The sequence below is a fragment of the Brachyhypopomus gauderio genome, unplaced genomic scaffold (genome assembly GCF_052324685.1).
Source record: "Brachyhypopomus gauderio isolate BG-103 unplaced genomic scaffold, BGAUD_0.2 sc49, whole genome shotgun sequence".
Taxonomy (NCBI): Eukaryota; Metazoa; Chordata; class Actinopteri; order Gymnotiformes; family Hypopomidae; genus Brachyhypopomus; species Brachyhypopomus gauderio.
In genome coordinates this window covers 775332-789971 of record NW_027506874.1, presented here as the reverse complement: position 1 = coordinate 789971, position 14640 = coordinate 775332, and the positions used below count along the sequence as shown (strand labels likewise).

The 14640-nt window shown below is 44.7% G+C and overlaps 1 protein-coding gene across 2 annotated transcripts in view; it reads left to right on the top strand.

Annotated features, from left to right (window-relative positions):
- The first annotated feature begins 318 nt into the window (after positions 1–318).
- The window catches only part of LOC143487674 (von Willebrand factor A domain-containing protein 7-like), a 65209-nt gene continuing 50887 nt past the window's right edge, over positions 319–14640 (top strand). Inside the window, exons 1-13 of one of the 2 annotated variants that reach the window (XM_076986733.1) lie at positions 319–520; positions 1142–1341; positions 3567–3839; positions 3957–4050; positions 4232–4357; positions 5622–5808; positions 6002–6174; positions 8061–8173; positions 9164–9280; positions 9703–9870; positions 10318–10450; positions 10635–10787; positions 14538–14630. In XM_076986733.1, the coding sequence (XP_076842848.1) occupies positions 1147–1341; positions 3567–3839; positions 3957–4050; positions 4232–4357; positions 5622–5808; positions 6002–6174; positions 8061–8173; positions 9164–9280; positions 9703–9870; positions 10318–10450; positions 10635–10787; positions 14538–14630 (1825 nt within the window). In that variant the 5' untranslated portion in view covers positions 319–520; positions 1142–1146. The remainder of the gene's footprint in view (positions 521–1141; positions 1342–3566; positions 3840–3956; positions 4051–4231; positions 4358–5621; positions 5809–6001; positions 6175–8060; positions 8174–9163; positions 9281–9702; positions 9871–10317; positions 10451–10634; positions 10788–14537; positions 14631–14640) is intronic. The other variant, XM_076986734.1, reaches the window with a different exon arrangement.

Here is a 14640-nt window from a genome sequence, read left to right as displayed (position 1 = left end):
ACCGCTATATCTTGTAAAATTCAACATTGATTTCTGCTTTCATTTGGTAGAGAGTTTGGGGAACTGAAACCTCTCGTTTGGTAGAGAGTGTGGAGAACTGAACCCTCTCGTTTGGTAGAGAGTGTGGGGGACTGAAGCCCCTCGTTTATGTTTGCTCTATGTGTTCCAAAATCTCCATAGTTCGCTTTCATAAATTATATATTTTTAACTTTGGCATTGTGCCAGAATCCACAGTGAAGCTTTTCCACACCCAGGATGACTCCCTGTATGCTTATCAAATATAGATCCAAAGAGAAAGTAGAAGTATGTGTACATGAACCAACCCGCTAAACCATCCACACGTACCTCCTGTTTCAGAACAGGTCTAGTAATTGTAAACAGACTGAACAGCTGAAGAAAACAACGGTTTGTGGAACATTTCGCTGGACTTTTCTCAAGTTTCTTTTTGAATTATTCAGTTTTTGCTGTTATTTCAACAATTTATCATCATACAAAAAACTACAAAGCTGTCCATGACCAGGTAAGAAATTTATCTTTCAAAGAATCTGTTCCACTGGTACAAGTCTATGAAATCATGTGCATTATCAGTTTAGTCTTGTGAATGAATGAGTCATTGTAAAGGGCTCACAGAATTTGAGGTATGGGTCTGGGTCTGAGTTTAGGTCTGGGTCTGGGTCTAGGTCTGAGTTTAGGTTTGAGTCTGGGTCTAGGTCTGAGTCTGGGTTTGAGTCTGGGTTTTGCCAGGAGGACCTGACCTGCCTGACTGCACTGTGCTGACTGTAGTTTGGTGGAGGAGGGATCATGCCAGTCTAGACTTTATAGTTTCACTGAAATCTTAATGAATCTTAATATTAATGCTTCAGCATACTAAGACATTCTGGGCAGCTTTGACTGTGTCCCAGTGCACAAATCAAGGCTTATAAACACATGCATGTAGAGTGAGTGTGTGTGTGTGTGTGTGTGTGTGTGTGTGTGTGTGTGTGTGCGCATGCGTGTGCATGCGTGCATGTCCGAGAGAGTGAGTGTGTGCGTGCATGTATGTGAGTGAGTGTAAGTATATGTGTGTGTGTGTGTGTGTGTGTGTGTGTATGTACAGGGTGTATAACCCTATGCTTTTCTCACATTCCTGGTGAACTTTCAGGTAGCATGAAAATGTCCTCACGACTCATCTGCACCAAACTGCTTCTGCTCCTCTTCATCATCCATGCCAGTGTGCAAGCGTTCACTATCATCTCATCATCTTCAAATACCCACCAGAACATCACAGTGGCGGCCATCTTACAGAAATCAGCTGAGGTCTGTTCATCCTTCATCACGCAACAAGGAGGAAACTTTGTTCAGGTGAGACAGCAGTGAAGATACTGCAGAGCGTACTCTAGTGTGGAACAGTACACACAGTGAAGATACTGCAGAGCGTACTCTAGTGTGGAACAGTACACACAGTGAAGATACTGCAGAGCGTACTCTAGTGTGGAACAGTACACACAGTGAAGATACTGCAGAGCGTACTCTAGTGTGGAACAGTACACACAGTGAAAATACTGCAGAGCGTACTCTAGTGTGGAACAGTACACACAGTGAAGATACTGCAGAGCGTACTCTAGTGTGGAACAGTACACACAGTGAAGATACTGCAGAGTGTACTCTAGTGTGGAACAGTACACACAGTGAAGATACTGCAGAGCGTACTCTAGTGTGGAACAGTACACACAGTGAAGATACTGCAGAGCGTACTCTAGTGTGGAACAGTACACACAGTGAAGATACTGCAGAGCGTACTCTAGTGTGGAACAGTACACACAGTGAAGATACTGCAGAGCGTACTCTAGTGTGGAACAGTACACACAGTGAAGATACTGCAGAGCGTACTCTAGTGTGGAACAGTACACACAGTGAAGATACTGCAGAGCGTACTCTAGTGTGGAACAGTACACACAGTGAAGATACTGCAGAGCGTACTCTAGTGTGGAACAGTACACACAGTGAAGATACTGCAGAGCGTACTCTAGTGTGGAACAGTACACACAGTGAAGATACTGCAGAGCGTACTCTAGTGTGGAACAGTACACACAGTGAAGATACTGCAGAGCGTACTCTAGTGTGGAACAGTACACACAGTGAAGATACTGCAGAGCGTACTCTAGTGTGGAACAGTACACACAGTGAAGATACTGCAGAGCGTACTCTAGTGTGGAACAGTACACACAGTGAAGATACTGCAGAGCGTACTCTAGTGTGGAACAGTACACACAGTAGCTACATATTATAGTTATTATATAATAACACCTTCGAGATTCTTACCATTCTACATACTGATCTAGCCAGTAATGGGCGTACTGAAGACCTCTGAATTAGAGTTACATCTTCTGCACTGGTAGGATTGCTTTCTAGATAAGACCTCACAGTCATCAGCAATGTGTGTGAGAGACCAGCAGGGATATGGAATCTTTTATCACATGAGTCACGTCTTACTGCTGCTCTGGGAGTATTGCACAGGCATAAACACTGTCATTATATTCATACATGTGTGACCGGTGTGTTTCTGCATTGTGTAAAATCACTAGTCACATGCAATCTTTATAGGCGATCTTCTTTTGTTTGACCAGCCACTCCTGTAAACACATAGCAAGAGCATAGAACAGTGCTGCAAACTCACTCCAGATCCTCTCTCCCATGATATTAAAATTAAAAGGGCGGTGCACACCTTGCTACACATACCTGTAAACACACAGCAAGAGCATAGAACAATGCTGAAAACTCACTCCAGCTCCTCTACAAGCATAATAAGAAAAATGAGCAAAGCACAAATAAAATGTGCCAAATGTAAATGTGCCATATTTTGTCAATTGTGATTTTTACACCCCCATCAAAATTTGTCCTCCGCTTTTAACCCATCTGTGCAGTTAGAACACACAAACACACACACACACACACACACACACACACACACACACACACACACACACACACACACACTAGTGATTACTAGGGGGCTGTGGATCACACGTGCCCAGAGCGGTGGGCAGCCCTAGCCCGGCGCCCGGGGAGCAGTTGGGGTTAGGTGACTTGCTCAAGGGCACCTCAGTCATGACTTCATGTCTTTGTAAAACATTTCCCCATCACCACCATAACTGAAACCAAATGCCTTCATAAAACTGAATACTTAAACTGGGTGGATAACAGAAATAGCGACATACCGCTCCTGAGATATTAAAATGAAAGGGGGAGAGTTCAGATGGGTGGACACTATTTATACTGGGGGGGGGGCAACTGAAAGGGGAGGAGTCTGGATCCCACATATTCACAAGTAGATAAACAGATAAACAAACATAAATACAGTACATTTTGTGTAATTACACACGAGTGACAGACCAACCTGGTTAAATGATATGTCTGTAGGCCTATATGGTGATTAAAATGGTTTTTAAATTGTTTTAATTTATTTAACGTAAATTAACAAAATGCATTTATTTTTTAGTTTTTCAATAAAAAATAAAACAATGAAATGACAAAAGGATGAATGCGCGTTTGTCAGAGTTCTGATATGTGGGGTTGTTTCTGTGCAGCCCAACGTCCTCACTCCAGGGTCGGTAGCGGAAGCATGCCAATCCCGAAAATCAGCTGCCTCACTAACAAAGGCCATCGTATCCATAGCTGGAAATAACGCTTTGGTTGATGGAATGCACGTCTTCGATCCAGAGTACCATTTTGATGATGAGAGCTTTGTGCAAGCACAGAAACTCATCACAGATGGAGTGGCCACAGTGAAGGCATCACTTCTGCTGAAGAACTATGACACAGCAAGAGAGAAGCTAGGCAAAACGCTGCACACGCTACAGGTGCCACGACACGTCTACACAACACGTCTACACAACACACGCAAGGCGGGAGCAGCACTGTGGGGAAATTATCTATTGTGTTTGTTCATATGTGACTGACATTATTTTCTTTTGAAGGATTTCTACAGTCACAGTAACTGGATAGAACTGGGCAACAGATCACCAAACCCAAACCTTATTAAACCAAACACACCTATTGGAAATATTGCAGGTATCAATATACTGCATATCATGCATTATTGACTGTGTGTGTGTGTGTGTGTGTGTGTGTGTGTGTGTGTGTGTGTTTGTGTTTGTGTTTGTGTGTGTGTGTGTGTGTGTGTGTGTGTGTGTGTGTGTGTGTGTGTTTATATGAGCAAATATGAACAACATGTATTTCCTGGCTGATTCAGATGTGAACACCGAGACATGCAGCAGTTGTGGAGACAACTGCACAAACAACATTCTGCCGACGGTCCTGGCCCAGAACACACTCACCTCAGGATATTTCAACATGCTCAGCTCCAACAAACCCAAAGGTATTATTAATCTGCTGTCTGTGTATTGTAAGGGCTCCAGCACCAGACCACTACCGACCACCAGAGGGAGCCAACAAGCCAACGTAAAATGGACACAGATTCAGTGTTATATCGCCGGTGGATGGCGCCAGAGCTAGCGAACTAGTAACGTATTGAATCATATATGTGGATCTGAGGTAAATAAACTGGATTTTTTTTTTCGGCGTGAGATATCGGAAGTGTGGCGTGAGCGCGTGTGAAAACGGTCAAATGCGTGTGTCTCACGCTCAATGCATGAGAGTTGGCAACCCTGGGTCTCGAGTTGCGTTTCATGTCTTGCCACCATTCTCCTTCTCTCTGACTCTTTACTTATTCGAGTTCTTACCTCCTGCGCCACTTCCTGGCCTTCCTCAAGTTTTCCTCCTGCTGTTATTTTCCTGTCCCTTTCTGGTTATGTTTGGGGAGGGTTATTTGGTTTTTGCGGCGTTTATCTGCCAGGACAAACATTTATTGGTTTGTTGGCTTTACATGTTGTTTTCCGCATCATTTCTGTTTGCATTCTGTATTTTTCTCTGGTGCATTTCCACGGTTGAGCTCTGTTTTGCACGTTGAGTTTTCCGCGTTTATTTGCTGTTTGTTTTTCCCTTTTTCCCGCCCTCTGCCACGGTGTTTTTCCTGTCAGTCTCGCTTGTCGGAGAGATTTATTTTGTTCTTTTCGTTGCAGCCGGCACTTGGGTTCTCGTTCACCTCTAAACCCGCAGTGGATTCCGCTGTTGGATTCCACAACATGACATTTCAGTCGTGAATTCACTAATCAGATTGATGGGGATTTACATTAAAAACCAAGTGCTACCAGAAATCCTGCCTAGCTATCATGCCTGCTCCCAAAACAATGTGTTACCATAATAATGCACAAGGTCCTAAATATCTATCCACAATGAGTAGGGTGAGTTAAACAGAGACGTGCGTAAACCACAGAGACATGCTAAACCAAGTTAGTAACCCACTCCATGGTGAATTATGCCAAACCCCATTTGTTGCTCTAGCTGTCCTGTAGCATTGCTTATAGGTAATAACACAATGCAGCGAAATAACAAATAAAAAACCCTCAATGCATGATGGGAGAAAGACACAGGCCCCGCCTCTCCTACACCTCTCACACACCACGATTGCGGAGTCTTAGTGACGGCCGTCACAATATGTTCATCATATAGATATAAATATGCACAATTACAATTACCACTGCCAGATGTACATATTTTCCTAACTGAATGAAATTCACTAGGAAAGTGCAGCCATGGAGGAACGGCTGACAAAACGAGTTTTGTGGAGCCCAAAGGCGGCATCAACAAGGACAGCACCAGCTCCCCACATGGCAGCCTCCATTTTGTGGCAGCAGATGTTGCCATAGCAGCCACGAAGGACCTGCTGCAGGACATTAGAGAGACATCAGGAGACAAAGAATTTCTGAGGTACATGAGGAAACATAACATTACATTACGGGTGTAAAACAAGGTTAAACTGATACTGGACCAGTAAAACTGGCAATTGTTTTAGTGAAGTTCCAGGTGAAATGCATAAGTTGGAGATAAAGAACACTAGTTTAGATTTAAATCGATTTAGACACTCATGCACTGTCTCTTCCTCTTGTGTTTTATATGCCAGATTGATGGGCATCTTTCCGTCATCCTCAGGCCTTTGTTTCGTGATTGTCACCTCAGTGAGTACAGCAGATCTTATCAGTGAAGTCAAAAGTCTGACTGCCTTCATCATTGACAGCAGACAGGGCACCACAAATGAACCTTCATCCTACATCCTTGTCCCATTCAGTGACACAGGTGAGGAAAGATGGTTGGGGTTATGACCCAGGTGGGGATGACGGATGATGATGGGGTGGGTTATGAGGTATGGTTCTGGGTGGTGACGGGGTAGGTTATGAGGTATGGTTCTGGAACCTGGAACAGGTGGGTGGTGACAGGGTAGGCATGGTTCTGGGTGGAGCTGGGGTAGGTTATGAGGTACGGTTCTGGGTGGTGACGGGGTAGGTTATGAGGTATGGTTCTGGGTGGTGATTGGGTGGGTTATGAGGTATGGTTCTGGGTGGAGCTGGGGTAGGTTATGAGGTACGGTTCTGGGTGGTGACGGGGTAGGTTATGAGGTATGGTTCTGGGTGGTGATTGGGTAGGTTATGAGATATGGTTCTGGGTGGTGATTGGGTAGGTTATGAGGTACAGTTCTGGGTGGAGATTGGGTAGGTTATGAGGTATGGTTCTGGGTGGTGACGGGGTAGGTTATGAGGTACAGTTCTGGGTGGTGATTGGGTAGGTTATGAGATATGGTTCTGGGTGGTGACGGGGTAGGTTATGAGGTACAGTTCTGGGTGGTGATGGGGTAGGTTATGAGGTACAGTTCTGGGTGGAGATTGGGTAGGTTATGAGGTACGGTTCTGGGTGGTGATTGGGTAGGTTATGAGATATGGTTCTGGGTGGTGACGGGGTAGGTTATGAGGTACAGTTCTGGGTGGTGATGGGGTAGGTTATGAGGTACAGTTCTGGGTGGAGATTGGGTAGGTTATGAGGTACGGTTCTGGGTGGTGTTTGGGTAGGTTATGAGGTACGGTTCTGGGTGGTGACTGGGTAGGTTATGAGGTACAGTTCTGGGTGGTGAAGGGGTAGGTTATGAGGTATGGTTCTGGGTGGTGATGGGGTAGGTTATGAGATATGGTTCTGGGTAGTGACATGGTAGGTTATGAGGTATGGTTCTGGGTGGTGACGTGGTAGGTTATGAGGTATGGTTCTGGGTGGAGATGGGGTAGGTTATGAGGTATGGTTCTGGGTGGAGATGAGGTAGGTTATGAGCTATGGTTCTGGGTGGTGGGGTTAGTGTCAGCCATATATAGAGAGAGCAAGCAATGTCAACAGTTCAGAATTCATGATCATCTCATGATCGTATCAATTTAAGTTCCATGAAGTTCTTGGAGTGCAGTTTGAATATGTAAATGTAAAAAAACAATGTAAATAAATAGCACACACAAGTGTCTTTTGGAAATAATCACTTCACTTTGAGGACTAGGTAGGACTATCTAGCCTTTCCCTGGTGTCCTCTGTCCTTAAATGTCCTCCAGCTTCTTGTAGGATCACCAAAATGCTATGAAGGATGTTAAAGAGGAGCGTCCTCACAAGGGAGGCACCAGGACAGTTTTTTTTTTTACAAAATAAACGCTCATTGGTGCTTCCATAAATTAAACTATGGTACTTGCTATTTGAACTGAAAGTTGCTTGGTATGACAGTTAGCTAGTGGCCACAAATAACCACTATGTTTTGTAATGCAATTAGCCTCAAATATTATATATTATATCCCCACCATCTAGGGACTTTTTCCTTGGACCCATATGATTGTTAAAACTTGTAAATCCTGTAAAGCTGCTTTGTGACAACATGTGTTGTGAAAAGCGCTATACAAATAAATTAGATTTTATTTGATTTGATTATTATATAATGTACACACCCTGATCATCTCAACTGATGGTTCTGGGGTGTAGACTCAGGTGACACCACTTCAGAGACCCTCCCCTTACATTACAGCATCCTGGCTACTCTCTCTACACTATTTGTGGTTAGGTTAGATAGGGGGTGTAGTATTGAACCTGAAACTGAGATGCTGACCTGCTGTTTAGAGTGTTAAGAAGAATGTTAATGACTCTGTGAGTTGATGCTCATACAGGTTTTGGACCATTGACACAAACAACAGACTTTCGTGATTTCAATAAAACAATCAATGCTCTCTCAGCCAGCGGAGGAGGAAACAGGTCTGAAATGAGTCTTTCTGGACTCTGGGTAAATGTCATTCATTACATCAGGGGAGACTCCTAGTTTAATGACATAGTTGAAACTGAAAATATAAAAATAAAAATGAGGTAGTCAACAAATATTAAAAAGTGATTTTGTAAATGGATTTATTTAAAGTTATTGTGAAATGTGGATTAAATAGAGTGTGACTGCAATGGTTCTGAAAGTTTAGTCCCTTATAAGCAATTCTAACATGAGCCTGATGATGGATGGTCTGTCAGACTGTCTGTGTGTACTGATTGTCTGTGTCTGTCTGCCTGTGTCTGGTTGTTCGTCTGTGTGTCTGATGGTCTGTCCATATTGTTTGCCTGTGTGTCTGGTTGTTTGTGTATCTGATGGTCTATCCGTATCTGTCTGCCTGTGTGTCTGATGGTTTGTCTGTGTGTCTGATGTTCTGTGCATATCTGTCTGCCTGTGTGTCTGATGGTTCGTCTTTGTGTCTGATAGTTTGTCTGGGTGTCTGATGTTCTGTCTGTATCAGTCTGCCTGTGTGTCTGGTTTTTCGTCTGTCTCTGGTTGTTCCTCTGTGTGTCTGATGGTTTGTCTACGAGTCTGATGGTTCGTCTGTGTGTCTGATGGTCTGTCCATATCTGTCTGTATGTGTGTCTGGTTGTTTGTCTGTGTGTCTTATTGGTTTGTCTACGTGTCTGATTGTTTGTCTGTGTGTTTGATGGTTCGTCTGTGTGTTTGATGGTTCGTCTGTGTGTCTGATGGTTCATCTGTGTGTCTGATGGTTGGTCTGTGTGTCTGATGGTTTGTCTACGTGTCTGATGGATCGTCTGTGTGTCTGATTGTCTGTATCTGTGTCACCCAGCTGTATCTGATGGTCTGTCCATATCTGTCTGCATGTGTGTCTGGTTGCTCGTCTGTGTTTGGTTGTTCGTCTGTGTGTCTTATTGGTTTGTCTACGTGTCTGATGGTTTGTTTGTGTCTGATGGTTCGTCTGTGTGTCTGATTGTCTGTATCTGTGTCACCCAGCTGGCTCTAGCAGCAGCACCTGCAGGGTCTGAGATCTTTCTATTCACCAATGCAGAAGCGAAAGATGTCGAATTGAAAAGCACCGTTCTTGCACTGATTGAGAGCATGAAGTTCACAGTGAGTGTTCATCTTCAATCATAACCAACAGCTCCATCAGTTCACTGAAAACATCAATGATATTGAAATCAGGTGATTAATGTAACATTGGCCCTGGTTGGAATAATAAAGAGATGATAAACAGAAGGGGATGGGGACATAGATGAGTTCTGTAGAGGTTTAGGTACGATATTTACACACATCATATACACACCGATAACCAAAATACAAACACAATAAGTATGAGTGTGGGTGGCTGAGTGTGGGTCGCTGAGTGTGGGTGGCTGAGTGTGGGTGTATGATTGTGGGTGGATGATTGTCACAAACTGGAACCTTTTGCAATTTATTGATGCTTAAAAGACCCAAAAATAATCACCTTAACAGTTTTAACCCTCTACATGTGCACCACAAAATAAACTTCAGCTGCTTTCATTGGACATCAGGTGAACGTTATGCTGACCAATGCTTTGAGCAACACTGGCCTCTTGAATCCAGTGAACCAGCTCTATGAGGACTTGGCTTTGGCCTCTGGAGGACAAGTCATGGTGCTCACCAAAGATCTGCTGACCAACGTCACCACCTTCGTGTCCAACTCCACCATTTCTGCCCTGGTAATTGTACTGATATACAAACGTGGTTTATGAAACGTTTAGTGTGTTTTTAAAAGCAGACATGTATGATATAATAAAAAATGGATTTAGAAGGAAAGAGTGCAGCAGTAACCATGGCTACATGAGCTTTGAGTAGACTGTAAATGTTCACTGGAACATTACTGGGTTTACTGGAACATTACTGGATGATCGATTCGACTGTGCAGTGTGAATCACAAGTCCATTTTATATTTCAACTACAATCTTATTTTAGCTCTTCTTATAGACACAGCATATATAAAATAATATATGCAAGAAAATACATATTCACTGACTATTTAAAACCCTAAAATTTATTACTGTGACACTCACCTGTATGCACAGTAGAACTGACCTCTCGGTGCCTTTGTGATATGTAGTAATAAATAATAGCAGATCATTAACAATAACCTGCTTTTGTTTTCTCAGGTGAATATATTTCAGGTTGTGAGAAACCCTGGCAGAGAAGAATTGTTTTCCTTTGTGGTGGACTCCTCTGTCACAAACTTGCAATTCTACATAAGGGCAAATTCAACAAATTTCACCATCACTTCTCCCTCTGGTGATCTGGTTTATTCTTTCTAGCACACTTTGCTAAAACGTTTTTATGAAATATTTTCACACATCAAATAATGGCTACTAAACTAATGATGCTCAGTGAAAGTTTGAAGAACAGCAGATAAATCCATGTGCTGATGCAGTAATGTGTGCTGTGTAACTACAGTTGGGTTCTCCTCCGTTTACAGAACAGTCCCAGAAGAGTCAGGAGATCTATGGTTCCCTGGGTGTGATTCTCACTATCGGAAACATCTACATAGTGCAACTCAAGAACTCCAGCCAAGCAGGACGGTGGTTCATCTACTTCAACTCATCTCAGTCCTACACTCTCAAAGTTATTGGTACAAGTTAAAATTCACCTTTCATGGGCATTCAGTGACATTTTATATCTTTGTTTGTGTATTAGCACTGTATGTATTTACAGGACTTTTGTGTGCAGACGTGTTTGGATATAGAAACTTTGGGTACTTCACCAAACCTTTGAATATATCTACATCTCTTATGACAGTATATATGAAATGTTATAGGAGGTGGAATCTTTGTATAAATAACATGAAATTCCCATCTCACTGTCCCCTGGTCATTTTCCTTGAAGCTTGGGTCCTCTACCAGAAGCCAAGGAGCTTGAGTCTCCTGTGTTGTATCTCAGCTGCATCGACAGCACCTTTCTGGATGTAGATGTTTGATGATGTTCCTGTGATCTGCTGGAGCCATTCTCTCAGGATCACAGCCCCTATGAGGGCTGTTGTTTCCTTCACCTTCCACATTTTTATAGATAGACGATAACGATAGAGGATAGGATGTTGGCCACTGGGACTCCCGAGGCAGCTGATAGGTATCTGCAGGCCAGGCGTGCGGCGGCTCAGGCAGTGGCAGAAGCAAAAACTCAGAGCTGGGAAGAGTTTGGTGAGGCCATGGAGGAGGACTATCGGTCGGCCTCAAAGAGATTCTGGCAAACCGTCCGGCACCTCAGAAGGGATAAGCAGTACTCTGTCAACACTGTTTACAGTGCGGGTGGGGAGCTGTTGACCTCGACTGAGGATATTGTCGCAGGGTGGAAGGAATACTTTGAGGATCTCCTAAATCCCTCTGTCATGTCTTCCATGGAGGAAGCGGAGACTGACGACTCAGTGGTGGACCCGTCCATTACCCAAGCCGAAGTCACTGAGGTGGTTCGCAAACTCCCCAGTGGCAAGGCAGCGGGAGTGGATGAGATTCGTCCTGAGTATCTTAAGTCTCTGGATGTGGTGGGGTTGTCTTGGTTGACACGCCTCTGCAACATCGCATGGCAATCTGGGACAGTTCCTCTGGAGTGGCAGACTGGGGTGGTGGTTCCACTTTTTAAAAAAGGGGACCGGAGAGTGTGCCCCAATTATCGGGGTATCACACTTCTTAGCCTTCCTGGTAAGGTCTACTCTAGGGTACTGGAAAGGAGAGTTCGGCTGATAGTCGAACCTCAGATCCAAGAGGAACAATGCGGTTTTCGTCCTGGCCGTGGAACACTGGACCAGCTTTATACCCTTCATAGGGTGCTCGAGGGTTCATGGGAGTATGCCCAACCAGTCCACATGTGTTTTGTGGATCTGGAGAAGGCATTCGATCGTGTTCCTCGTGGTATTCTGTGGGGGGTGCTCCAGGAGTATGGAATTGGGGGTCCTCTACTAAGGGCTGTCCGGTCTCTGTATGATCGGAGCAGGAGTTTGGTTCGCATGGCCGGCAGTAAGTCGGACCTGTTTCTGGTGCATGTTGGACTCCGTCAGGGCTGCCCCTTGTCACCGGTCCTGTTCTTAATTTTTATGGACAGGATCTCAAGGCGCAGCCAAGGGCCGGAGGGAGTCCTGTTTGGAGGCCACAGGATTTCTTCTCTGCTATTTGCAGATGATGTTGTTTTGTTGGCAGCTTCAGGCCAGGACCTTCAGCATGCATTGGGACGGTTTGCAGCCGAGTGTGAAGCAGCTGGGATGAGAATCAGCACCTCTAAGTCCGTGGCCATGGTTCTCGATCGGAGAAGAGTAGCTTGCTCCCTTCAGGTGGGTGGAGAAGTTCTGCCTCAAGTGGAGGAGTTTAAGTATCTCAGGATCTTGTTTACGAGTGAGGGAAGAATGGAGCGTGAGATCGACAGACGGATTGGTGCAGCTTCCGCAGTAATGCGGTCGCTGTACCGGTCCGTTGTGGTGAAGAAGGAGCTGAGCCAAAAGGCGAAGCTCTCAATTTACCGGTCGATTTACGTTCCTACTCTCACCTTTGGTCATGAGCTTTGGGTAATGACCGAAAGAACGAGATCGTGGATACAAGCGGCCGAAATGAGTTTCCTCCGCAGAGTGGCTGGGCACACCCTCAGAGATAGGGTGAGAAGTGCGGTCACTCAGGAGGAGCTCGGAGTAGAACTGCTGCTCCTCCACATCGAGAGGAGTCAGTTGAGGTGGCTTGGGCACCTGTTTCGGATGCCCCCTGGACGCCTTCCTAGGGAGGTGTTCCAGGCATGTCCCCCTGGAAGGAGGCCCTGAGGAAGACCCAGGACACGCTGGCGAGACTATGCCTCTCGACTGGCCTGGGAATGTCTCAGTGTTCCACCCGAGGAGCTGGCTGAGGTGTCTGGGGAGAGGGAGGTTTGGGTTTCCCTGCTCAGACTGCTACCTCCGTGACCCGGCTCCGGATAAGCGGTAGATAATGGATGGATGGATGGATGGATGTTACTATCACCTGGGATTGCTACATCTATCACTACAGCCCTCATCTGCTCTTTGTCTATCGTTACTATGTCCGGAGAGTTAGCCAGTCACACAGCACAGCTTAGTTGTTCTCCAGTATTTTTGTGGGTGTATCCCACTCTGACCATGGATCACATACTTGCGCATATTTGGCACAGATGCTTCTCTTTACTATTACTATGCTTGCTAGCATTTTGTATCCCACTGTTATGTGTTTGATTGTTTCAGGGGTATCATTGAACTGAGCTTGTTCATGTGCTGTCATGAGTAGTGCCACCTTGTCATGAGTAGTGGTCTTTCAAACCACCTTTTTTCTAGTTATTTTTCTATATCAGCCACTTCCACTATTTGCCGATGGTATGTACTGTGCAGGGGTTTGTCTTCACCCTTGATACTTCAGGATCAAGACGTCAGTTAATAATCCAGGACTGGATCGATCTGTTAGCAGCTAGCTCATTTGCGCTGCCAGGTACTCATGGAATGCAGTCTGAAGGTATGGACCATGTCAGGACCTGGAGCTCTTCAGCTCTTCACAGCTGTCCAGTTTCTTGGGCATCCTCCTCTAAATTCTCTTGTACTTCTTAAAGGGTACAGCCAAGGGTACAAGGCTTCCTTTATAGACAGCTGTGATGGCTTCAGGTGCCTTCTGCCATTCTGCAGTCTAAATGCTCTACGTGTTGCAATTATCTTGGCTTCCAACCTCTTTCTCCACAGAAGACCCTTGACGATGTTCATCTTGTATCCAGGCATCTGATGAATCACTGTTGCTGTGGTATACATGAGATTTTTGGTCACTGTCATCTTCCAGCTGTCTTTCGAGTAATCACTTTGTCCTGGTAGTGTGAACATCTGGTGTTCTGCAGTTTCAGATGTGCCTCTTTGTTGTTGGGCTTGGTGCATGAACTCATTGGGTCTTGGTTCCCAATTTGGAGGTGTCGTGATTGAGAGCTCCCCTCTAATCTGTGTTCTGGTGTCCTTTTGCTGTAGCATTTGTGATGTACTCAATGTGTTCTGACAGCAGTTGTTGGTACACTGAGCTGCTAGATGTTTCAATCGTAGTCTTCAGTGATTTGTGACCGATTCATGAGGGACCTCTTGACAGTTCCACAGCTTTGCTCTGTCCAAGGTCTTCCCAAGGTGATAGACATCGCAGTTGCCTTGACAACACATTATCAAAAATGTGGAACTGTCAGTTGGGCCTCAAGGACTAAGAAACATTGGTCCAGTAGATGTTGGGTTTTAAATTCTCTGAATTTTTCTTCTCACATTAGGTTGTTTGTGTTAGGTGTGTTGTGTGTGTGAGTGTATAGATATTATATATCTGCTCTTCTAATTTTATGGATGTACTGACGATTAATTATATTATTTTTCTGCTTCCAGGTCAAAGTGCAATAGACTTCCAGTTTAATTTTGTGACAGTATTCCAGAACCCTCACCCAGGCTACACGGTGTTGAACAGCAGACCTCCTACTGGTGAGTCCAC